The 26761-nt window shown below is 39.3% G+C and overlaps 1 protein-coding gene across 2 annotated transcripts in view; it reads left to right on the forward strand.

The window, feature by feature from the left end:
* Positions 1-264: 264 nt before the first annotated feature.
* Positions 265-26761, forward strand: part of STAM (signal transducing adaptor molecule (SH3 domain and ITAM motif) 1) — a 58370-nt gene continuing 31873 nt past the window's right edge. Inside the window, exons 1-2 of one of the 2 annotated variants that reach the window (XM_010859984.1) lie at positions 265-728; positions 16486-16570. In XM_010859984.1, coding sequence (XP_010858286.1) covers positions 689-728; positions 16486-16570 — 125 coding nt within the window. In that variant the 5' untranslated portion in view covers positions 265-688. The remainder of the gene's footprint in view (positions 729-16485; positions 16571-26761) is intronic. The other variant, XM_010859983.1, reaches the window with a different exon arrangement.

Raw genomic sequence — 26761 nt, forward strand, 5'->3', positions numbered from 1 at the left:
GCCTGACACTCCCCTCTTCGGGATTCGGGCCAAGCCGCCCGCTCACATGACTTTACCAGAGCAAGCTTCCTGTCACCGCGGGCAGCGACCTGAACTCATAACCCCTTTTACTCAGATGAGGAAAGGAGTTTCCATCCTCCGCCCTAGGGACCACAAACTTGTGACCACCAACGGAGCACGGGGGAAAAGAGGGTTTCTCTCTACCCAGACGCGACCCCTTTTCTTTCTGCTCAACCTCTGATTCACGCTTGAGCTCGTTAGTCGTCTTCGGCACGCCTGGAGGACCCCGTCCTCCGGAGGCTCAGGACCAAGGCCAAGTCAGGAAAGGCAGGCATCCCTGCCACTGTTCCCTGGGGCCAGTCAAAGGGGGTCCGGGCGGAGGGGGCTCTGGGGTTGGGCCGGTTTCTGCGGGGCAAGTTCGGGGCAGGTTCTGGACAGGCGAATCCCAGGGCACCCAGATTCCCGACAGGCTCCGCGCCCGGGGCCTTCAAGGCTCCTCCGCTCTTGCCGCCGCCGCCGCCGCCGCTGCCGCGGTTGCTGCGGGTCGGGGAGAGCTGGGGTTGTCGCGGGCCGCGGAGAGTCCGTCTCGGCCGCTCTTTTTGCCCGAGGAGACTTCCTTCCTAGGTCGCACCCTGACTCCCGTGGTGTCGAGGAGGAGTCCCTGCGGACACCTCTGCACGCAGTGGAGATGCCTCTGTTTGCCACCAATCCCTTCGATCAGGATGTCGGTAGGTGCTTCTGCCGCCCCCTGTCCACCCCTCGGCGGACCGTGAGCCCGCTTGGCCCGCTCCCGGAGGACGGTGTGGACCCCCGGGCCGGGCGGAATCCTGCCTCTTTCCTGAGGCTCTTTCTGTAAGGGTTTGGAGGAGGTTGGGGGCTTGTCGCATCTTCTTGAAAAAAAAAGGGGGGACTGAGAGAGCCTGGGAAATAGGCCTGGAGCTGGGCTGTGGGTTCCTAAAGAACTGCTGGAAAAGTGGGTGTCGAAGGCCGCGGAGGAACAGCTGGTGTGGCATCTGGTGCTGGGACATTGCTCCTGGGAGGACAGAATCGAGAGCTAGGGAGTCCCAGCTGGCGTAGGATGATAAGCTGTGTGATGAAGGGTTTCGCGGGCACATGTCAAACGTTGGGAACTGGGATAATGTTTTAGGTTAGCTTCCTTAGACGACTTTAAAATCTGTTTTATAACTGTACGAGGGAGAGGAAGGAGAGAGCTTTGGTTAAGGGTAGACTCTTAAAGATACTGGGAGAGAGATGAAGATGGAATACTTGACAACAATATAAACACGCTTGAGGACCTGAGTCACTGGGCTGCTTTCCTAGCGTAGGTCTCAGTACTTTAAGTGTAGAAGAGGACCTGGGATCTGAAAATGCTAATTTGTTCTGAATTTGAAATACTCTTTTTTTTTGTTTGTTTGTTTCGTGAATCACAGGTTTTAAGTACTGACTTATCAATTCAACAGGTTAGCTGTGTGTGTGTGTGTGTGTGTGTGTGTGTGTGTGTGTGTGTGTTTTCCTGGTCTGAGGGTAATAATGACAGGAGTTTGAGTTTTCCCTGAGAGAATTTTGGGGTGATTTGAATCCACTTAGTAACTACCTTGGTGCACAGGAAAGCAGGTTAAATACCATGTCTAATTGTTACAGTCAAGAAAAATAAGGGCGACCTTATGGAATTACTATTTCTATATTTGCGTAGTTTAATTATGAAAGGTTTGAATTTGCTTTTTAATTCCCAGCTTACAGCCTGCCACTGAAGCTTGAGGGTTTGGGTTAAGATTAGAAAAGGTTTCACTCCTGTCCCCGCCACTGCCTAGCTCAGAGGGAAATCATGGGCAGGTTACTTAAGTTCTTTGAGTCCTGGTGTCCTCATCTTTAAAGAAAAGGAAAATACATCCTGTTTGTGGTTCAATGAGATAACATGTATAGAGGATCTCCTGCAGTGCCTTTAGATAGTAGGCATCAACTCAAAGATAACTTTTTTGGGACATTTTAAATGAATGTCCTGCATGTTAGCAGTTGATGGAGCTTTAGAGGTCACAAGGAGTATTTAATAAATAAATAATTGGGAAGTAACATTTAACTTAATAAGTACTTAGCACACACTGTTTATAGGACACTTCTCAGTGACAATAGAGATAGTGATGAATAAGAGACGTGATCGCTGCTCTCAAGCAGTTTTATAACTTACTACATGAATTTCCAGGGCAAATGGTTAAAATAAAGCAGTTTCTTAATAACTGCTCCTTCTGTTTCCATCACCTTGATCTAGTTTTCATGGTTGTATGTAACCGAGCTTCCACCTACCCAATCATCTTTATATCCCATTGCCCTTTGAACCCGCATTTCCATTGGATTCTTAATGTCAAATCCTTTCCCAGTACCTGCACCACCCAATTCAGACACAGGCTCCTTCTTGCTTTTACACTTTTGCTTGTATTGTTTCTTCTACCTTTCTGCACGTCCTCATGATTAAAGGCCAACTCAGCATCCAGCTCATACCTGAATCATATCCTGATTACTCTAACCTAGGGTTTCCATACTACGAACGGTTTGGACCAGGTGAATGTCTTTGTCGTGGGTATCTATCCTCTGCAATGTAGGGTGTTTAGGAGCATCCCTGACCTCTCCCGGCTTGATGCCAGTGGCACCTCTCCCCACCCAACCCACAGCTATGATTTAAAACATCTCCAGACACAGCTAAATGTCCCCCGAGGGCACAAAATAGTTTCCAGTTGAGAAACATTGTTCTATCCCACTGTTGTTGCCACCCTTTTCAGACCTCCTGCAATACTTTTTGTCTTTACTAAATTATTTCATATTAAAGGTAGTCATATGTTGCGTTATGCTCCTTAACTCTTACTTGTCGCTACGGAGGAGATGCATTATAAAAGTTTGTTGAATTGAGACTGTATCAGTTATGGTAAGCTTCTTGAGTATAGGAGCATTGTTTTGCTCCAGAAAAGCTTACTTTTTCCTTGTTTGTTTTTGGCTGCTCTGGCTGGTGACTGGCAGAGTCTTAGTTCCCTGTCAAACCTGTGCCTTTGGCAGTGGAAGCAGAATTCTAACCACTGGACCACCAGGGAAGTCCCAGAAAATTTTACCTTTTAAAAGCTAGGTTTTAGTGTTTGGATCAATTCTTTCCCCATGATCCATGTATCAAAATATCATGAAAAGTTGTCTAAGAAGACTTGCCAGAAACTCCCAGTAAATCATCCTTGGACAGAGTCCAGTAGACTCCCATTTAAAATTTTATTACTAGGATAGCATGCAGAATATAGTATGTATAATACATTTAACTATTTCTTCTCACTTTATCCATCAGTGAGCATGTCAGTGATACACTCTCACTAACTCACTTGATGTATTTATCACTTAACATTAGCATATACTTTTACCACTTAAAAATTAATTGCCATTAGCTTTATTCATCAATAAACTGGTAAACTGAAACCATAAAGCAGAAATTTACTGATTTTTACCACGTAACATTTTACATAAAGAAGTAAAATACTGAAGATAACTTTTCCTTTGAAGAAACGCCTCAATATGTTATTAGAACATATGCTGCCTGAGGACAGGGCTTTTTGTTTGGTTTGTTCACCACTATATCCCCAACATGTAGACCACTGTCTGGCACTAATAAACATTCAGTAAACATTTATTGAACACATGAATCTCATTTCAGATGTTTTATTTCTTGCTCAGTTGAACTCTTGAATTATAAAGATAACTCATTCCATCAAGCTTTTATTTCAGAGTCCCTGGTGAATCCCATTTTGCCAAATCCATTGGTCAATTCCTAGTCCATTTCTTTGTTGATCTCTTAGCATTCCTGTTTTTGATGTACTTCATTCTCTTGGTTTCTAGGACACCAAACTTTTTCTAACTTTCTGCTTAGTTCTTTTTAAGTCTTTTTGGCTTCCCTCTCTTTCTCTCTCTCTCTTTTTTTTGTGACTTCCAAATGTTCAGTCTTAGAACTTATTTTTTGATATATTTTTTTTCCCCTTTGGAGTCTTACGAGGTGACTTAGCTTAGTGTTAAGAATTCAGACTCTGAAGCTGCACTGTCTAAACTCAATTCCCAGGTTAGCTGCTGACCAGCCATGTAACTTTGCTTAGTTGCTTAAATATACTGTGCTGTGGTTTCCTTATTGTTAGTATGGGAAATAGAGATAATAACAGTGTTTGGTTTCTTCCCCAAACCTGCTCAGTCCTTCATCCTTGCCTGTTTCAATAGATGGCATTGCTGATATTTACTGTCACTCATTTCTAATGTCTGCTGCTGCTGCTAAGTCGCTTCAGTCGTGTCCGACTCTGTGCAACCCCATAGATGGCAGCACACCAGGCTCCCCTGTCTCTGGGATTCTCTAGGCAAGAACGCTGGAGTGGGTTGCCATTCCCTTCTCCAGTGCATGAAAGTGAAAAGTGAAAGTGAAGACGCTTAGTCGTCTCCAACTCTTAGCGACCCCATGGACTGCAGCCTACCAGGCTCCTCCATCCATTGGAGTTTACAGGCAAGAGAACTGGAGTGGGGTGCCATTGCCTTCTCCGCTCTGATGTCTAGGAGTCATCATTAATTCTCCTTTTCCTTCACCCTCCACATCTATACTCTAAGCCAGTTCTTCTGGCTCTCCTTTAAAAATATATCTAGAATCTCATCACTTCTCCTTCGCTCATGACTGTTATCTTACTCCAGTCATCCTTCTCTCTTTGATAGACTGTGGCAGGAGCTATCGGCTTCTTTGCTTCCGTTCTTGCCGTTTTCAATCAGTTTTCATTTACAAAGATCCATGTTCTTTTAAAAGTCTGAGATACTGTCATTTACCTGCTCAGAATCTTCCAGGACCTTCCCATGCCACTTATTGGGAAATGCAAGTTCCCAGTGTGGCTCACAGTCTGGTCCTTCCTGTGTTCTGATATTATGATCTCCAGACACTTTCATTCTAAGCTTCTTGGTTCTCTGTACACCAAGCTCATTCCTGCTGTGGTATCTACGTTGTGCTGTTTCCTTTGTGTAGGACATTCTTCCCCCAAGTATTTGAAGATTTTATACTCATCAGTTGTTCGAGACTGTTCAAATAAGTTTCTAAGAGCGGCTTCCCCTAATTTCTTTCTGTAAAACATATCCATCTTCACCCTGCGTCCTTGTTCCGTTTTGTTTCTTCATTGTACTCAGCTACCTCCCGTTGATTGATCGATTGATTCTCTCCTGTGTAGAATATAAACTCCTGGAGGATGAGAAATTTTCAGTTCTGTTCCTAGTATCATAGGGCCAATGCCTGGTACATAGGAAGCACTCAATATGTATTTATTAAATAATGAGTTGTTGATATTTTGCTCCCTCTCTGGCCTTGCCTGTCTATTTGGTGTTCTGTTACCACCTAAAAAAATCAATGTCAGAAAACTGAGCTTATGTTTCCAGATGGGTTCTTTCTTAATTATGTAGTTTATTTTATTATGTTCTAGATATCTTGGTTTGAAACCCAAGAGACATCTTTGAAATCATTACCCTGCTTCTGCCGAATCATCATGTCTTAGTTTTTATAATAATGCATTTGCATTCGTAGTCACATTGTTTTGGTCCAGTTCATACCCGACAATCTTGGACATGTTTTGTTAGCCCAGTCAGTATCAAACCACGAGTTTAATTTTCATAAATGTCAGTATCACAGTCTCCTGCAGTTTAGTGTGAGGGAAGGACCTTGCTTGGGCTTTGGGTTTAAACTGCAGGTACAGCATCAGCTCTTAGTAAGTGGGCAGAATGTGGACTTAAAAACACACAAGATTCTCTTTACTGGAGTTGAATATTCAAATTTAGCATGTTCAGAATTACATTCAAACTTTTCTTCTTGAGTATGCTTTTCCTCTATTCTGATGACTGGTGCTTCAATTTACGTAGTCACATATGTCAAGAGCCTGGATGCCATTCTTAAATTCTGTAATTGTCATTTTCTAGATTCTCACAAGAAATCCATGCTGTCTGCTGTGAGCCGGGTACCCTGAACTTGCCCTCAAGGATTCTGGTGCTGCCGTAGTCTGTGTGCTTCTAAGTTTATTCATCTGTCCCTCCATTCATGTCTCCCATCCTTTTTTCCCTCACTGCCTCCACCCAGGCACATTTAGCTTGCTCTCTGATGAGTGATCCAGCAGCTGTCTTATCCCTGCTTCCAGTCTGTCCCCAGTTATTTTCCAGGTGACAGTGATATTTCTAAAATGTAAATGTGATCTTATGGCTCCTCTGATTAAAATAGTTGAGTGAATCTACAGCTTTCCACAGGAATTTGTACTTTTCAGCATAGCATATATGACCTAACCCTAGTCTCTTCAGCCTCTACATTTCTCCTCAAGGCATATTTCCTGGTTGGTTTTATACCATGGCTTTTTCGTTTGTGGATTCTCTGACCTGACGTACTTTTCTCTTCATTAATCCCCATTAAAGGCTCTTTTGAGGAGCTGATGCACGTAAAGCACTCACCCCAGTACCTGCGCAAGGGATACATTTCAGATCCTCTTATAATCAAGTTAGACAACAATTTGGAGGGGGCTATTCAGCTTCTGTCTTTCAAATTTAATTAACTTTATAAAGATCCCTGGGCTAGTAAATGGCTGAACCAGAATTCAAGTGCAAGTTGTCTAACTCAATCTTTACTCATACTAAGTAGTTGGTAATTGTTAGTGGAATATAAGCACCCTCTGTAGGGCTTTCCGGGTGGTGCTAGTTGTAAAGAACCCACCTGCCAATGCAGGAGACAGAAGAGACGCAGATACTATCCATAGGTTGGGAAGATCCCCTAGAGCCTTCTAGGGATAGCAGCCCATTCCCGTATTCTTGCCTGGAGAATCCCATGAACAGAAGATCCTGGTGGGCTACAGTCCATAAGGTCGAAAAGAGTTGACAGGACTGAAGCGACTTAGCATGCACACACTCAAGATTCTAAGCGGTGGAATCAGTTATTGTAAAACATACTGGGGAGGAAAATGTGACAATCCAGAATACAGATCTGTTAAGGGTCTGCTGTCCACTGGGTTAAGAGATTTTCTACTCAATGTTTCTTCTGTTCCTGTTTTACTTCTCCTGTAGGTTATTCTTTCTGTTGCGTCTAGGTTTTCATTTCTATCTTGGGCTCTTTTCTGAGACACTTTCATGTTTTCCTTTGACACCTGCTTCCCTGTCTGGTCTGGTTAGAAGAGCTTCAGATTGCTCTGCCAGTAGGATTTCCAGTGCTCAGGATGGACAGGAAAGTTAGGTGAAACATTCTGGAAAACTGAGTCTGATGATCTCCAAAAGAGGATGACTTCTTTAGGACTTGTGTTTTCCCTTGGCTGATTTGATGAACTCTTATATCTCCAGACTGACTGAATGAGTCTTTTTCCTATAGCCTGAACATGGTACACAGTCATCCTGGCAGCACCTCCCCAAATCTCTAGCAGTCATAAATTTTGAGAAAATCAGAAGTAGCTGCTTATCAGAAAAAAGTTCTTCAATCCATTGAGAAGACTACTGAAATTCAGATGAGGCTCATTGTGTGATTTTTCTGGGTACTGCTAGGCAAATTCTCAGTCTCTTGTTTTTGAGTATAATGGTAAGGATAATCTGAGGATAAAATGAGATCATTATGAAGCTTTGAATTCTTTGGAAGCAAGTCTGTTATATTTGCTTGTCACTTTTCCCTTTCCCACGAACCCTGTTTTTTGTCTTAGAAAATGAAGAGTTTTGACGTCACTGTTTACAAATCCATGTTGAACTGCTCTGATAGTTTATATTTTTCTGATTTAAAAAATGTTTATTATTTTACAGCCTAGAAGAACTGAGCTATTGCTCTTGATCTTGAGGCAGCATCAGTAAATAATGTGAATAGTTTTAGTGTTCTGAGATGAGTGGCATCTCTGATCTCTATTAAGATTGAGTTAGATCCTGATCCTATTTATGCATAGGAAAATGTTTAGCATAATATCTGCTAATGACTATACCAGACACCCCTGCTGCTGCTGCTAAGTCGCTTCAGTCGTGTCCGACTCTGTGCGACCCCATAGATGGCAGCCCACCAGGCTCCCCCGTCCCTGGGATTCTCCAGCCAAGAACACTGGAGTGGGTTGCCATTTCCTTCTCCAATGCAGGAAAGTGAAAAGTGAAAGTGAAGTCGCTCAGCTGTGTCCAACTCCTAGCGACCCCATGGACTGCAGCCCACCAGGCTCCTCGGTCCATGGGATTTTCCAGGCAAGAGTACTGGAGTGGGTTGCCATTGCCTTCTCCAAGACACCCCTGGATATGCCTTAATTCAGATCATCCTTAGTTATGATAATAGACAATTTGTATTTGATCAGACATAAGCTTGTCACTTCTAGTTAACAACTATTTACTTTTTAGTAAGTTAGGTTTTAATAAGCTTAACTATTATATATTTTTTTGCTGTTTTTAAAAAATTTTGATATTTGGCAAAACTAATACAATTATGTAAAGTTTAAAAATAAAATTAGAAAAAAAAATTTTATTGGAGTATAGTTGATTTACAGGGTGTGTTTGTGTATAGCAAAGTGAATCAGTTATGCATATACATATATATATGTACTCTTTTATTTTTAGATTCTCTTCTCATATAGGCTGTTACAGAGCATATTGTATTATTTAATAAATAAACTGATAGATTTCAAGATTTAAGTGTATTCTTTTAAAAAATGCACTAAGCTTTTACAAAATCTGCTTGGCTACCAGTCAGTAAGAACGATGAATTAATTATTTAAGTGCGCTGCCAGATCAGAGTGATAGCCTGCTTTCCTTTTCTAAGATGAAGTACAGTCATCCCTCAATATCTGCAGGACTTCCCATGGACACAGAACTGCAGATGTTCAAAGTCCCTCATAAAATGGCATAATGTGTTCATATAACGTATGCATATCCTCTCATAGACTTTTTTTTACAAGTTGGAAAAGATGTTTTTACCATAGAAAATTTTTAAAAATATTCTTTACAAATACTGAACACTTACAAATTAATAAGACACTTAGGTTTAGTCACTTAGTCGTGCCCAACTCCTGTGACCCTATGGACTGTGGCCTGCAGGCTTCTCTATCCATGGGATTCTCCAGGCAAGAATATTGTAGTGGGTTGTCATTTCCTTCTCCAGGAGATCTTCATGACCTGAAATCAAACCTGGTCTCCTGCATGGCAGGCAGATATTTTACCAGCTGAGCTACAAGGAAAGCCCTAGGACACTTACGTAGATGTACAAAAAGAGAGATGGGCAAAGGCCATGAATATGTATGTCACAGAAGAAAAATACAAGTAGTTGATATAAACAGTATATTACACTTGACTCACTAATAATTAAACATAGAGAAACTACAATAAAAGTGAAATATTTTTATTGTAAAGTTTAGGCAATTCTGAAAATTAGCATATTTTTTGGCAGTTACTAGTGCTTGATATAAGTATCTGGTTACAAAAAGAAACCTGCAATCTTAAAAAAACACATTTAAAAAAATATGTATATAAAAGTAAAGCATTGGAGGGCTTTTCTGTAAACATGAGATCTTTCCTTTTCCTGCCAGTGTTTCCTCCTTTTCCAGTTATTTTGAGAGACTTGTTCAATCAGTCTTATTGAACCACACTGACCAAAGCCCCTCAGGGGTTCTGGAAGGAAAATTCAGATTCGAGGTATTCAAGAGAGTGAAGAAGAAGCACGTGTCCCTCTGAGTTCATCCCAAAGGAGATGAATACTCCCATATACTTTCAGTCAGGGGTCCCCAGCCTCTGGAATCTAATGCCTGATAATCTGACATGGAGCTGAGGTATTAATAATGGAAATAAAGTTCACAATAAATGTACTGTGCTTAAATCACCCCCAAACCATCCCCACCCCACCCCTGCCTTCCTGAACTTGGTCCCTGGTGCCAAAGAAGTTGGGGACCACCGCTTTAAATCATCTCTAGATTATTTGTAATGCCTAGTAATATGTGTTCTTGCCTGGAGAATCCCAGGGACGGGGGAGCCTGGTGGGCTGCCATCTATGGGGTCGCACAGAGTCATGACTGAAGTGACTTAGCAGCAGCAGCAGCAGTAATACGTAAATGCTATGTCAATAGTTGTAAATACAGTGTAAGTGCTGTGTAAATAGTCACCCATGCACAGCACATTCAAGTTTTGCTTTTGGGGACCGTTTGGAATTTTTCTTTTTCTGACAGTTTTGACCTATGGATGCTGAATCTGCAGACTGTAAATGTTAGACTGGAGGATCTTGTTCGGGATGACTCACTCAGTCTTCTTGGGTGTCAAATGGTTTGGGGGTTTAATGGGGCAAGGTTCTGGGACTCCTCAGAGCAGTTCCCCTTGGATTTACTTCACACGTTGGGTTTCTTTTAAGATAAATTTTTCTTAGAAATGGTTGAATAATAAAGGATTTGACTAATCTTTGTCCATGTTTTCTGGAAAGTGTTAGTCACTCAGTCGTGTCTGACTCTTTTTTGAGCCCATGGGCTGTAGCCCGCCAGGCTCCTCTGTCCATGGGATTTTCCAGGCTAAAATACTGGAATGGGTTGCCATTTTCCTTATCCAAGGGATCTTCCCAACTCAGGGATCAAACCCAGGTCTCCTGCATTGCAGTCAGAGAATCTTTACTATCTGAGCCACCAGGGAAAAGTGAAAGTGAAAGTCGCTCAGTTGTGTCTGACTCTTTGCTACCCCACGGACTGTACAGTCCATGGAATTCTCTAGGTCAGAATACTGGAGTGGGTAGCCTTCCCCTTCTCCAGGGGATCTTCCCAACCCAGAGATGGAACCTAGATCACCCAGGGAAGGGAACCTTTAAATCCTTGGAATTTCCCAAGTGGTAGGAGCATCTTTCATATTTATGGTGGGTTCCGGGGACAGTCCTTTGGTTTATACTAGTGAAATCACTCAGTATGGGGGCTGATCGCTCCAAAAAGACTAATCTTGTGATTAGATGGCTGGCGCTTTGAGTCACATGGTATCAACTGGACCTCCACAAAGGAGTAGGAGGCTTGGAGATGGAGTTTCAGGAGGCGGCCCCTCATTCAGTCAACAATACCTTCTTGATGAAACCCCAATAAAAACCGTGGACACCCCGCCTCCATTGAGCTTCCTGGTTGGTGATCCACAGTGACATGCCAGGAGGATGAGGAGTCCTGAGGGTGCAGAAGCTTTGCTTTTGAGTTCCTCCCAGGCCCAGCACAATGCGTATCTCTTCTTTGGCTGGTTGACATTTGTATATTTTATAATAAAACTGTAATTATAGGTGATTTTCTTCATTCTGTAAGTGGTTATAGTGAATCAGTGAACCCAAGGGGATAGTGGAAACCCCTGAATCTGTAGCCAGTTGGTCAGAATGCATGTGGCCTGGGAAGCCCAGAGCTTGTTTCTTGTGTCTGAAGTGAGGGGAGACTTGAAGTCCTGTACCTTCAACCTGTGAAGTGTGTGCTAACTCCAGGTAGCTAGCATTAGATTTAACTTGTAGAGGGTTTCTGCATTGAAAAGTAAAATTTGAAAAAAAACACTGAAATAGATGTTACTAAAGGTCTATGTTTCTGTGACCCTTATGGATTCATATTGCAGTTGTATGATCAAGTTTAGCATTTATTGAGCATTTAGACTGAAAACATGAATGTTCAAAGCATTACCCAAAGTAGAAGTTGTTATTTTTAAGGGATTTACAGTTATGGAAGCTTAAACAGGTCAATTTACTGTTACCATCTTGGCACACCTGCCAGTGAGAACACATTAAACAGCATTTCATCATTTGCTTTCAAAGTAGCTCATTTACTTTGTCTCCAGATTTATGTTAAGTTTCTCATTATAGTTTCTTCTTTTCCCTCTCCCAAACTATTTTTTACATGTTGGCAGCAGATTCATGTTTTTTCCCCTAAAAGTCAAACTCTGATCAGATTGTTTCCTTGCTCAAAATTTTCTTAGCTCTCTTTTGTTTCTTGAATTAATACAGATCCCCTCATGGTTAAAGCTCACTTAAAACAATTTAGTGAGTCTAGAAATTCTTTTACTTGTAGCTGCATCTTGCTTGCTTCATTTTTTTGCTGGTGGACTTTCTCAGGATTCCAATAAAGAGGCAAAAGAAAATACTCCAGACACAGATCTTTTCTACTGGTGCGGGTGGTGACATAGTGTATCAGTTCAGGTGTTCTGGACTTTCTTGGTATGTTGCTGTTTCATAGTGACAAGAACTTTAGGTCTTGAAAGACTTAGTCTATAGTAACCTCGTTTTAGGTATAGAGTAAACCAACAGGGGGCTTCTCTGATGGCTCAGTGGTAAAGACCCCCACTTGCCAATGCAGGAGACGTGGATTTGATCCCTGATCAGGAAGATCCCTTGGAGAAGGAAATGGAAACCCACTCCAGTGTTCTTGCCTGGGAAGTCTTATGAATAGAGGAGCCTGGCAGGCTTAAAGTCCACAGGGGTCACAAAAGAGTTGGACATGACTTAGTGACTTAGTTCTCTTTGGAGTTCACATGATTTTTTGTGTCAGTTACTTTGACACTCTCTAGTTAGGCACATGTATGTTAAGGATTTTTGTCTTCTCTGAGAATTGACCTCTTTATTATGTAATGCCTTTGTCCATGATGATTTTCCTTGTTCCAAAGTTGGCTTCATCAGACATTAATATAACTAATCCCACTTCTTTGTGATTAGTGTCAGCATGCTGTTTCTTTTTCCATCCTTTTACTTTATATGTGTGTCTTTATATTTAAAGTGGGTTGCTTGTAAATGACATTTAATTGTATCTTATTTTTTGATCACTCTGACAATCTCTGCCTATATTTAGACCATTAACATTTAAAGTGATTATTGATATTGTTGGATAAACATCTACCATACCTGTTATAATTTTCTAGTTGTAACCCTTGTATTTTATTTCTGTTTCTGATACTCTTCGACCTGCCTTTGGAGTTTTAATTGAATATTTTATATGATTCCATTTTCTTTTTTTAGCATATTAGTTATATATATTTTTCTACTTTCTGTAACTGCCTAAGAGTTTACAATATATATATGCATTTACAACTAGTCCAAGTTCACTTTCAAATAACATTGTGCCACTTCAGTGATAGTACAGCTCACCTTCTAGTAACAAAATATTCACATTCCTAATTTCTCTCTTTTGTTCCTGGTGTCCTTGCTGTGCTTCATTTCATTTATACATATGCCTGCGCACACACACATTCATGTATGCATATCTCCTATATTCTCCCTGAAGAACTTCTGAAACATTTCTTGTAAGGCCAGTCTAGTGGCAGCAGATACCCTTGATGTTTCTTTATTTGAGAAAGACTTTGTCTTTTCCTTATGGATAATTCCACAGGATATATAATCCTTGGTTGGTGGTTATTTTCTCAATACTATTTCATTCCGTTTTCTACTTGCTTGCATGGTTTCTGAGATGTCAGATATAATCATTCTGTTTACTTCTGAATAGGTAAGGTGTTTTCTTCTGCTGGCTTCTTTTTTTCTAATTAAAAAAATCTTTGAATTGGAGAATAATTGCTTTACAATGTTGTCTTAGTTTCTGCTGAATGGCAACATGTGGGAATTAGCTAAAAGTATGCATATACCCCCTCCCTCTTGGCCTCCCTTCCACCTCCCACCCCCCAGTCTCAGCCCTCTAACCCTCACAGAGCGCCGAGTGGAGCTCCCTATGTCACGCAGCAGCTTCCCGCTAGCCGTCTCTCTACAGATGGTAGTGTATAAAGACAAGGCTGCTCTCCCAATTTGTCCCACCCTCTCCTTCCTCTGTTGTGTCCACCAATCCATTCTCTACATCTGTTGGCTTCTTTTTTTTCTGCTGTATTTTTGATTTTCTGCTGTTTGATATGCCAACGTGTAGAGGGTTTGTTTCTTTATTTGACATTTATTGTACTTGGTGTTCCTGGAGCTTCCTGGATCTGTGGTTTGGCGTCTGACATTAATTTGGGGGAGATTCCGAATCATATTTGGTTCAAATATTTCTTCTTTTTCTTTTCCTCTTTCTTCTTTGGTATTCCAGTGATTCCTTTGTCACAGCTTTTATAGTTTCCCACAGCTCTTGGATAATCTGTTTCAGTGCCCCCACCCCCCTGCTCCGGCCCCCTCCCTCCATCACTTTTTCCTCTTTGCGTTTCAGTTTTGGAAATTCCTAGTGACATGTCCTTAGGTTCAGAGATTCTTGCTTCAGCTGTGTCCAGACTGATGATAAGCCCATCCAAGGATGTTCATTTATATTATATTATTGTTTGATCTCTAATATTTCGTTTTTAGAATTTCCATCTCTCTGCTTACATTGTCCATCTGTTCTTGTATATTACCTCCTTTTTCCATTTAGAGCTCTTAGCATATTGTCATATTCTTTAAAAATTCTGGTCTGATAATTCCAACATCCTTCTCATGTCTGAGTTTGGTTCTGATGCTACTCTGATACCCTTCCAGTTGTGCTCTTTGCCTTATAGTGTGACTTGTCAGCAGCTGGATATGATATACTAGACGAAGGGACACCCGCCTTTAGTGGTGTGATGATCAGGTGCCGACTGTCCTGGGATTTGGGCTCAGTGAGCCTCTCTGCCCCTGGGGTTTGAATTCTCACATGCTTCTCAGTGTCCATCCCCTGCTCATCCCATTGGTGGAATGGGATGGCTCCAGTGGGCTGGAGTTGGATATTCCCCTTCTCCCACGTGGAAGGCTGGAACAAGCTAGCTTTGGGATTTCTCTTCCCACAGTTGGGTTAATCTCTGGTAAAACACTAGTTGGTTAAGACTGATAAAATAATTTCTCTTGAGGGTAGGATTTTTTAGGAAGAGAATACTCTGGTGTATTTCAGAATGGTCAGTTTCTCTCCCCCTGCTGGAAAAATAGGGGAAATTTTCTGTGATGTTCACCTTGAGAACCTGAAAGAACGGTGGAATTGAAACTCACAAAAGTATGGGAAGTCTTCTAAGCCGCCTCTTTTCTGGCGTTTTAACTCAGACTTGTGCACACTTAGCCTCCAGCAGTTTGATAATTTCAGTGTAGATTTTCCTCCCCTGGTACTGGTTCCTGGTGATGTTTGTGCTGATGAGCTTCTGCTCTGTTAAGTTGTGGTTCTGTGTATCTGCCTATTTGTATGTCTAATTTGGGGGCATCAGTTTGCCTTGTGACCTCACTTCTGAGGGCTCTAAGAAGAGTCGTTGATTTTTCACTTTGTTCAGTGTTTTACTTGTTAGGATGAAGTGAATACATCCAAGCTGCTTACATGCCAGACTGGAAAACTGGGGGGTGGGGAATTCCTTATTTTTGCTGCCTAAGTCTCAACTATACCTGGTGTCTCCCTGTCTAGAAAAAATTTGCTTTACCTACAGAAAGTAAACCATCACTCACTTTCTCGGAATAGGGAAGTGATATTGCTAGAGCCCTTGAGTGAGGAAATAGAGCCTGCCTACATTTCAAACAGCATTAACCCATTTTGCTAACTTGGAAGTGCTCTTTTTCTTCATTCTCAATTGCAATAGTTGAATTTCCTGAGGATTCAACAGACTAGTTCTTAAGCTTTTTTTCTTACTAACAATACATGGTTCACCTTTCTTGGGTCTTCTCAGTAGTTTACCATGGATCAGTGTTGTTCTGTAGCTTTTGAGATACTGTTGCTGTTACTGCTTCTCATGTTTTCCTTATCCTTGTGTGTTTTCATTAAAATTCCTTTATTGTAATGAAGAAAGGGGTCTAAATTAATGATTTGGTTTAATCTGCCATACCTCTGGCTTTTTTTATTTTAACTTGTCAAGTTTAGATTTAAGGGAAAATATTCAGTTAAAGCTTGGTTTTCTTTTGTTCAGTGCCCCCTCCACCCTACTTTTCAGAATCCAAACTCAACAAATAGATAGTTAATTTAATTCCCTGGAACATTTTGATAGAGACATGTTCTTTGTCATGTTCCTTCGAGGGCAAGTAAAGCTAAGAATTAACTATGTAAATTAACTATGAATTAACTATGCAAATCCTCTGTCTATGGGATTTTCCAGGCAATAGTACTGGAGTGGATTGCCATTTCCTTTTCCAGGAGATCTTCCCAACCCAGGGATCCAACCCGGGTCTCCCGCATTGTAGACAGACGCTTTACCGTCTGAGCCACCAGGGAAGCCACAGTTGTAAATAATTAGTGAAGCTAACTATTAACTATTGATCATGAAAGAGTTCTTTATTTTGGTCTTTCTGTGTGCAGATAGGGATAGACCTGTGTGTGTGTACATTTTTATAAAAAAAAAATCAGTGGCCCCCCCTTTTTTTAAAATACCAAGTAACAAACAAATGAAGTGGGGAAAATAATTGTGATAGGTGACAAAGGTACCCACCTCTTTTTAAAGATAGACTTAAATATTTCATTAACCAGATGTTGATAGCTCTTGTGATTTGTTGGTCCTTGGTTATACTACAGTTTGGTAATTTGAATGTAGTCATTTACCGCTTAAAGACTTTTTAGAAATAATGTTTCTGCAATTTCTTCTTGTAATATACAGAGAAAGCAACCAGTGAGATGAATACTGCTGAGGATTGGGGCCTCATTTTGGATATTTGTGATAAAGTCGGTCAGTCTCGCACTGGGTAAGTGTTGCAGGGTTTCAAAGGATTTTTATTTTTTCGTCCTATTTATTAATGGGAATAAAACTGGAGTTAGAAGGTAAAGCTTATTACTACAATCACAATTTGGTTTGAAAAAAGAATGTTTTCACTAGCAAGATTTGAGGAATCATCTTGTTTAGGTTCTCCTTGTAACAGTAGGGACAGCATGACCAGTAACAGTATTGATATTTTAATTATTCACCCTTGTCCATATTTGTCTCCTAAAATCTAGTTTTTCCCACTGATTTTTTAAAAGAAATTTTATTGAAATATAGTTGACTTACATGTTGTGTTAATTTCTGCTCTACAGCCAAGTGATTCACTTTTAGCTATATATATTTTTCATATTCTTTTCCATTGTGGTTTATCATAGGATATTGAGTATATTTCCCTGTGTTGCACAGTAGGACCTTGTTGCTTAGCCATCCTCTGTATAATAGTTTGCATCTGTTAATCCCAAACTTCCACTCCATCCCTCCCTCACATCCCCTCCGCTTCGGCAACCACCAGCCTGTTCTCTGTGTCTCTGATTCTATTTCATATATAGGTTCATTTGTTTCATATTTTAGATTCCACATGTAAGTGGTATCATATGGCATTTGTCTTTTTCTGGCTTACTTGGCTTAGTATGATAATCTCTAGGTCCATCCATGTTGCTGCAAGTGGTATTATTTTATTCTTTTTTGGGGCCGAGTGATATTCCATTATATACACACACCAGTCTTTATCCACACTCATCTGCTGATGGGTATTTAGGTTGTTCCTTTTCCCACTGATATTTAAAGTCATCACTGATTTCTCAGATACCAAATTTTTTGGTTATTTCTGTATTCTTGTCTTCTTTGTCACATCTTCACATTCGACTCAACTAATCATTGACTACGGAAAGAGACAGTTTAGGGAAATAGAATTGTAAACTTTTTGGCCTACAGACTTTTTGGTAATACAGGACTTTCTAAACAGTGCAGCAAGCGGATTAACTGAGTAGTGGTTTGCAAGGCGTATATAGAGTAATGGTTTCCTCCACTCCTGGGCTAATAACGTCCAGTTATGAGTAGCCACGTTTATCTCTTTGTGCCACACGAACGATGTCTTATTTATATACTTTCCTGTGAAGAATGTTTGAGAGCGCTGCTAAATCATGCTGGATTCTCCTGGTTGTAGTATTAACCCTCTGATGGTACCTTCCCAGACTCTTCTTCAATCCCTTTTAAATAGACATAGTTCCTTAAACTTTCTCTGATCCTTTTTTTTTTACCCAGCACTTTTTCTTTTTTCTCTCATAGCTTCCAAGTATCTTTATGTGACTTCTATATTTTTAGCTCTGATTCTGTTTACTCAAGTACTACTCCCATGGATGCAGCATAATTTCAGAATATCCCATGTTATAAGCCTCAATCTCACCACCTAGAACCCTGAACTCATGTCCCTTTTTGCTTTAGACCTCCATTCCCTCCTTTGTCCTCACCTCTGTTAATGACAAGGTTATTCTCATTTCTGCTTAAAACCTCAGGTTCGCCCCTGCAGTCGGCTTCTTACTGAATTCTGTCAGTTATCCATGATCTCGCTCACGATGTTGATGTCATAGAGTCTCCTTAGTTAAGTTCCTGAACTTGGTCAGATTAGGCAGGAAAGTTTGTCTTTAAGGCCTTTCTGCCCCTTCACTTGAGGTCTTTTTAGCCTATAATGTACTTCTCCTGGCAGGCTCCCAAAGTCATGGCTCCAAGCGTGGTCTCATCCATCCTCTTTGTTGTCTTTGTATTTTAGTATCCTCAGTCTTGTACTTTCCGGCCTGGTTGCTTCCTTAATTTAATTGAAGTTCAAGTAGCTGCTGCATGTTCCTTATCTATTCCTTTTTCTCTGCTTCTGTTGACTGCACTTTACATGAGCCATCCTTAACCATGCTTAGACTAGTGAATTAACCTTCTGTCACTTCCTTCTGTCTTTTTCTGTCCAGTTTTTATAACCAGTTGTCATGTGACAACTCTGACCATGTTACTCCTCTGCCTTCCACTGAATTAAGCCTAGTAACCTCCTTAGGCCTCTGAATCATTTATTTTTCATTTACTTCTTTTGTACTCACTATTCTTTTCAATGGGCTTCCCTGGTGGCTCAGTGGTAAAGAATCCACCTGCCAATGCGGGAGATGCAGTTTCGATCCCTGAATGGGGAAGATCCCCCTGGAGGAGGAAATGGTCACCCTCTCCAGTGTTCTTGTCTGGGAAATCCCATGGATGGAGGAGCCTCATGGGCTATATATATAGTCCAGGGGGTTGCAAAAGAGTCGGTCATGACTTAGTAACTAAACAGCAACAACACATTCTTTTCAACTCAAATATTTGAGTTGCCAGTGCTTTTCATCTTTTTGTATTGCTTTTGGTCCCTCTGTTCCTTCAGTGGGGAATAGTCTCATCTCCACTCTCAGTGGTGTCTCATATCCTCCAGACCCACTGTGGATATTATTTCTTCCATAAAGCCTTTCCTTACCCCAATGACTGAAAATCTAAATCCTCAAAGCATGCTATCAAAACCGTTCTTGTTTGAATTTTGTCTTGTGTAATAGTAATTTATATATGTCCAGTAGATGTAGATATGTAGCTTGTTATGCAGAGGAAAGCAAATAGCCTAGTGGTTGAGGGCATGGCCTCTGGGATGAGATGCCTGGGCTGGGACCCTGCTCTGACTGCTTAGCTATGTCACCGGTGGATATAGTAACTTTAGTTTGCTACTTGAGAATAAAAACAGTATCTTTTTCATAGAGGGTTTATGGTGAGTGTGAGATTAGTTACTACATGCAAAGTGTTTTTAATAGTATCTGGAGCATGGGTAAGTGGGTGCACCTCTGCTTCTTTTTGATTAAAGTGATATTGTCTGACAGTTTGTTGAGGATGAGGTATCCACCTAGCTCCATCCCTGTGTGTTTTGGAGATAAAGCTTTTATCTAGCAGTGCAGTTGGAAAGTCCCCTCCTCTCTTCACCCCATCGGTTTTCATTTTATCTTTAGTTTGGTGTTCTTCATTTTGGAGATGCTTTTTATAATAATGTGGTTAGTGGCTTGAAATAAAAAGACAAACTCCCTTTCATGACTAGAAATGTTCCATATTTTTCTAGTTAAAAAATAAATTTGAACCCATCTAAAAATCCCATATGATACGTTGTGAGGATTTAAAGAGATCAATTTGTTTTTCTGCAGCTAACATTATTATTAGAAACTCTAATTTGTTAATTTTATTTCCTGTTTTTTTCTTGTGATGAGAACTGTGAAAAGATGTACTCTCTCAGCAACTTTCAAACATACAACCAAGTATTGTAACCATACTCTCTGCGCTCTGCATTACACCCTCAGAACTTACTTATCTTGTAACTGAAAGTTTGCACTTTTTGGCCCATTTTACTCATTTTGCCACCCCTTGCCCACCCCTCCACCCTCCTGCAACCACCACTCTGTTGTTTCTGTGAGTTTGATCATATTAGATTTCACATACCAGTGAGATCGGACAGTGTTTGTCTTTCTGTCTTATTTCAGTTAGTGCAGTGCCCTCAAGGTTCCATCCGTGTTGTCCTCAGGTCAGGTTTATGTTGTCTAAGAACCTAGATATGTATTTAAAATGTACTAATTTGTTGCTTTAAACAGTTGTGTTTTATTTGTATTTTGTTGTTATCTAGTATCAGTAGGTTTAGATACACGCTCATTTTAAACTTTTTTCGTATTTACTTTAGAGGGCATTCTCTCTCTCAGTATTTTTCTTTAATATTTTGTTACCCTTTGGAGATTTTAATTGACATTGTGCCAAATCTGTGAATTTACTCGGGAAATGTTCTCAGCTTTGCTAATTTAAATAGAGGGGTGGTTCTTTTTGTTTTTTATTAATATTTTTTTCCTTTTCTCTTTCTTTCTTTTCCCTTTTCACTTATTTTTTCTTCCTTAATAGTAAGTTCTTGCTCTCTGGTTCCTTTAAAGTCTCATTACATTAATTTTCATGCAGTTATATGTTTATATAAATGTGATATCTCTTTCTAGCTCTTTTTAATAAAGAATTGTTTGAAAAAGACTATATAATAGTTGAGATACCATTGTAATCTCACTAGGGTTCAAAAAATGCAAACCCACAAAGTTTGTTTATGTGTGTGATTCCTCTTTCAAATAATGTTTTACATACATATCTGGTTATATTTTCACCTTCTTGCTGTGCCTTGACTTCATAGTAGGAAATAAGCATTAGGGCCACATTTTGATTTTCATGGGCCCTCAGCACTTTTGTCTACCTAGGTCCCTTTCTCCATAAAAAGCAATAAAAATATTTTATGGCTGCATTATTATAAAGACAAATGTATTATTATACATGAAAACATTTTCTTTGATCTAAGTTTGTGGCATTCAGTACATTCACATTATTATGAGATCATCTCCGCTGTCCATCTCCAGAACTTTTCATCATCTCAGGTGAACTCTGCTTGTCAAACAACTTACCATTCCCCTCTTGCCTTGAACCTAGTAACCATTTACAGTTTTGTTTTAATTGTTTTTAATCATTTTATAATTAGGTATATGGAAAACTCATGGAGATAGGGTTTATATTGTCTAGGAACCTAGATATGTTTAGTATGGGTTGGTGATGGTAGCATACGAATATTGAACATACGTATTGTAGATTGTTGGTGAAGCATTCTGAGTACTTGGTGTGCTTTAGAAAAGGTTGAAACGTGTCACTGGTGTGAAAGGGAAAGTGGGCGTGCGTTTTCCTGAGACTGGTGTAGACAGGGCAGGTTGAAGTATGAAGTTCATAAGGTTATTCGTGTACTAGGCAACAGTCTAGGTTTTTTTTTTTTTAAAACATTGTCATACGGAGTTAATCTGTGATTTCATAAAATGTACAGATCTATTTAAGAGGTTGGATTTAGGGAAGGGGGAGGGAACTTTAAGAAAAGCACTTCTGTTTTGTAAGATTTGTTTATTTTAATCAAAATGATTTGTTACCAGCAATATATTGTAGAATTATTTAGTATATAAATAAAATAACTTATAGTAAAGTGTTTATCCCCTAAGAAAATAATATTTTAAAATCCTTCGGCCCTTTTTAAAAGAAAAAAAATTCTTTCTTGTAAACTGTTTTGGAATTGTGGTCATTTGGAAAAATATTCTCAAGTTCTAAGGGGAAATGAAGAGCCAATTATTGTGAAATTTCATTTACTCAGAGAACTGTGACCCAGGAACATGGTTCCAGCAGTCTTTCAGAAAACGCTCCTTAATTCTTCCTCTTTGAACCACACATATCTGTGTATTTGTTTGTTGATTTATAGAAATATTTATGCTTATATGAAATATGTACTTTTTTGTTTCAAAAATAGTTACTCACATGGCTGAAACATTAAAATAACTTAAAAAAGGTAAATATTGAGAAAATAACTCCTGTCCCTGTTTCTCTCCCCCATCCTCTGTAGGTAACCATTTCTGTTTCCTTTGTATCTTTCTATTGTTCCTTTATACAAATACAAAAATAATTTTCCCATATTGATAGGCAATAAACATTTGTAATTACTTAATTCCTTAATATCCTGTCACCCTAAAGTGTTTGAATATGCTGGACTTAAAACTGAAATTTTTTTTTCTGACTTTGTAAGATATTCACATGATGTTTAGTGTGCAGTTCCAGTGTCTGAGTAAGTACTGAAAAATGCTTAGCCAGTGAGGTCATATGATAGACTGAAAAGTCTCTGTTCAAAATCAAGAGAACTTTCAGAATAATAGTAGCAGTTTTCTTTAATGTGTCTTCACATAGCTTTTGTCTGTTAGTTTTTATTGATTTGTTTTTAATTTCATATGTAAAAAAATAAATGTGAGAGTAAGTATTGATTATCCACAATAAAAAATTAATATTTTGTAACTGACATCCAGATTAATTTGTGCTATTATTTAAATCTTAACCATCTTTGCTTAGACCAAAATACAGTTGACTGAGACTGGAAAACATGATAAACTTTTCTCTGTACTTGGCTAAGGGATCTATTTAGATAGTCTTTTATTTATTCACATACAATTAGAAGAAGAAAATGATAGGCGTTGATATTTCGTGAAAAATATGAATATAAGCCTTTGGGAAAGAGTTTTTTAAAAATATTTTTCATTGGCTTTATGTTGTCCAGGACCTGGACTTTGACTATCTTTGGGCTTTAACTGGAGGTTGATAGAATATGTCTTGATTTTTGTTTGTTTGTTTGTTTGTTTTTTAAGGGAAAAGTAATCTCTGACCTAGGTGTCTTCAGATTAGAAGGGCAGCTTCAGGTCAAAAAACAGATGTCTTCCAATGTTTTGTTTTGTGACAGTCATACCCTCAGTTGACTGGCCTTAGGTCTTGAAGTCTTTCATTTATTGACTGTTTATTATCTGTGTTAGGGACTTTATACATACCTCATCTGTTATATGAATTATGTGTATATTTTTTCCATTGTTAATTTGACTTTGTTTTCCCATTTAGAAGTTTTTGATTTTTATATAGCTGAATTTAACCAGTTTTCTGGTTTTTAGAATTTTGAGTTACAGACTTTCCTTCTTTAAGGTTTTAGTAGAACTATCTCATGTTTTCTTTACAGTTTCAGTTTTTGTTTTATGATTAATGTACTTTGTTTTTTAAAATAGCATTTTAGATTTACAAAAAAATTGAGCCAATAGTACAAAGAATTCCATAACCCCCCCCTTATATATGCTAATGCTATGCTATGCTATGCTAAGTCACTTGAGTCGTGTCCGACTCTGTGTGACCCCATAGACGGCAGCCACCAGGCTCCTCCGTCCCTGGGATTCTCCAGGCAAGAACACGAGTGGGTTGCCATTTCCTTCTCCAACGCATGAAAGTGAAAAGTGAAAGCGAAGTCGCTCAGTCATGTCCGACTCTTAGCGACCCCATGGACTGCAGCCTACCAGGCTCCTCCATCTATGGGATTTTCCAGGCAAGAATACCGGAGTGGGGTGCCATTGCCTTCTCTGCCCCTTATATATAGTTTCCCCTATTATTAACGTCTTGCGTTAGTGTGGTATATATTATAAGAAATGAATCAGTGTGGTGGTGGCAGTGATGGTGGTTTAGTTGCTAAGTCTCGTCTAACTCTTTCAACCCCATAGACGGTAGCCCTCCAGGCTCCTCTGTCCATGGATTAACCAATGTCTGTGGTTTATATTAAGGCTCACTCTATACTGTACAGTTTTATGGGTTTTGACAAGTCCATAAAGACATGCATCCATTGTTACAGAATCACACAGAGTAGCTTCACCAACCTTAAAATGTCCTGCATTCCCCCTGTTCATCCCTCTCCTTTCTCTCTGAACCTCTGGCAACCCCCTTTTTTTTTTTTTTTAAACTATTTTTGTAATTTCCCCTTTTCCAAAATGTACAATTAGGAGCATATAGTGTGTATAGCCTTTTCAGACTGGCTTCTTTACTTAGCAAAATGCATTTAAGCATCATCTATATTTTTTTCATGGCTTGCTGGCTCGTTTCTTTTATTTCTGAATAGTATTTCCTCATGTGAATGTATTGTAGTTTGTTTATACATTCACCTGTTGAAGGATATCTTGATTGCTTCCAGTTTTTGGTGATTGTGAATACAGCTGCTGTAAAAGCATGTGCAGTTTTTTTGTTTGTATGTATGAACATAGATTTTTAAAAACTGGGTAAATACCAAAGAGCATGGTTGTTGGATTATATGATAGGACTGTACATAGCTTTTGTAAGAAACTGGCAAACTGTCTTCCAAAGTCTCTCGTAGTTGTGATTTCATTTTTTACATATAAGTCTTTGATCTATTTGGAATTTATTATGTAGTTTGAGGTATGGCTCTAAATTTATTCTTTTCTCTTTGGCTACCTCAAAATTTCAGCACCATTTATTGAATGATCTTTGTCCTTTCTAATTTGAAATACTACTTTTATATATTACATTGCTTTATGTATTTGGATTTTTTTTTAATTCTCTTTTGTCCCATTGGTATGTATCTATTCATGTGCTGCTACCATGTGGTTTTAATTATTAAAACCTTATAATACATTTTAATACTGGCAGGGCTGGTTTTCTCCTTTTTCTTTTTTTTTTTTTTTTACAGTTTCTTAATATTCTTGTCCCTCTCTACTGTCCTCACATAAACTTTTGGATTGGCCTGGCTAGTTTATGAACAGAACTATTTTTTTTTTAATGGGCTTAGTTTTAAATGAATAGTTTTTTGATATTAAAAATTTCCTATCTGAGAATGTAGCATATCTTTCTGTTTATATCCTTTAATAGTGTTTTTAAGTTTTCCTGTTAACAAATCTCATTCATTTTTGTTGAAGTTTTTTAATAAGGTATTTTATCGTTTTGTTGTTGTTTAGTCACTAGGTTTTGTCTGACTCTTTTGCAACACCACGGACTGTAGCCCACCAAGCTTTTCTGTCCATGGGATTTCCCAGGCAAGAATACTGGAGTGGGTTGCCATGCTCTCCTTCAGGGGGTCCTCCTCACCCAGGGATTGAACCTACGTCCCCTGCATTGGCAGGCAGGTTCTTTACCACTGACCGACTAGAGAAGCCCATTTTGTCCTTTTTGGTGCTATTTAAGTGAAGCCTTTAACTGGTGGTTTGATGGGAAATTTCTTTTTTCAAAATAGCCTGTATTATAACAATGGTGTACCCTGAAGAGGTACACCATTTGTAAGGGGAAAGTGATGTTGATGATTCAGGAGAAATTGGCAACAGCTGTAGGTGCCAGGACCTTGACCAGGTAGTGGGATGTGGGCCTGATAAGATCTGATATTTCCATCTTTACTTGCCCCAGACAATGATTTTCCTTTTGTATTTTACATGGTTTTTTAAAGCACCATGTATTCAGTAGAACAGGATCTACAGAGTCCTCATGACTCCCGAGATCATTTCACACATGAGGAAACTACAGCACTGAGATTTTAATGTGACTTGTCTGAAAGTTGTAGAGGCAGATTGGAAGTCAGGTTTCTTTACTCAGGTTATTTTTACCAATTTTATGTTTTTTCTCACTTCTTTGTGCTGAGTCCTCAAGACCTATGGTGCATGGTTATTTAAAAGTCAAAATCATGAACTAAGTAAGACGTAGCAGTTTTTTTTTCAATTGGAGTTTAAAATTGCTCTGCAGTGTTCTGTTAGTTTCTGCTGTACAATGAAGTGAATCAGGTGTATGTATGTGTGCATCCCTCCCTCGCAGGCCTCCCTCCTCTCCCCTTCCCAGCCCGCTAGGTCTTCACAGAGCACTGAGCTGAGCTCCTTGTGCTGTACAGCAGCTTCCCACTGACTATCTATTTTACACATGGTAATGTATATAAAATGGGCTTCTTAGGTGGCTCAGATGGAAAAGAACCTGCCTGCCAGTGTAGGACGCACAGGTTTGATCCCTGGGTCAGGACAATCCGCTGAAGAAGGAAATGGCAACCCATTCCAGTATTCTTGCCTGGGAAATCCCATGGACAGAGGAGTCTGGAGGGCTGCAGCCTATGGCGTTGCAAGCCTAGCGACTGAAAAACAACAACAAATGTATATAAAGACATACTGATTTTATTAAGTTTTTAGTGATTCCTCTTTCTCACATACATGATATAACCTTGTGTTTTGTTTGACTGATATATACTTCTGTGTTATATGATCTGGGAAACTCAGATATCATTCTAAATTTAAGAATTCAGTGAGTGTTATATGCATTTCCATTAATCCTCAGTGTTTCTGCTGAAGTCCTTCCAGAACATGAACTTGTTCTTTTCACTAACCAAATAACGTAATTTGTATACTGTGTTCATGTTCTTGGTCATCTCATAAGAAATACCTATTTAATAAGCTTAGAATCAAGAATTTGATTATTTCTATTCAGTGTTTTGCCCTTTTCCCCTTGTGCTGTGTAGACTGTGTTTTATGTAATGTATATTACAAATCATATATGCACTTTGAATATGACATTGAATATACAGTTATTATTCATTTCAGTTCAAATTTGTTTTGTATTTTATATTAAACTTCTTTTATTGTTAATGTAATGCCTTTATGCTTTTGAAAGTCATCCTCTAGTATTCCAGGTGGGTTTACCTTATCTGTTAATTAAGTTTTTTTTACTTTGATCAGCAAAGATTTGAGTTCTCATCTCTTTTAATGTATGCCTGCTAGGTACTAAGACCTGTAAAAGT

This window comes from Bison bison, unplaced genomic scaffold, assembly GCF_000754665.1.
Source record: "Bison bison bison isolate TAMUID 2011002044 unplaced genomic scaffold, Bison_UMD1.0 scf7180017864461, whole genome shotgun sequence".
NCBI lineage: Eukaryota > Metazoa > Chordata > Mammalia > Artiodactyla > Bovidae > Bison > Bison bison.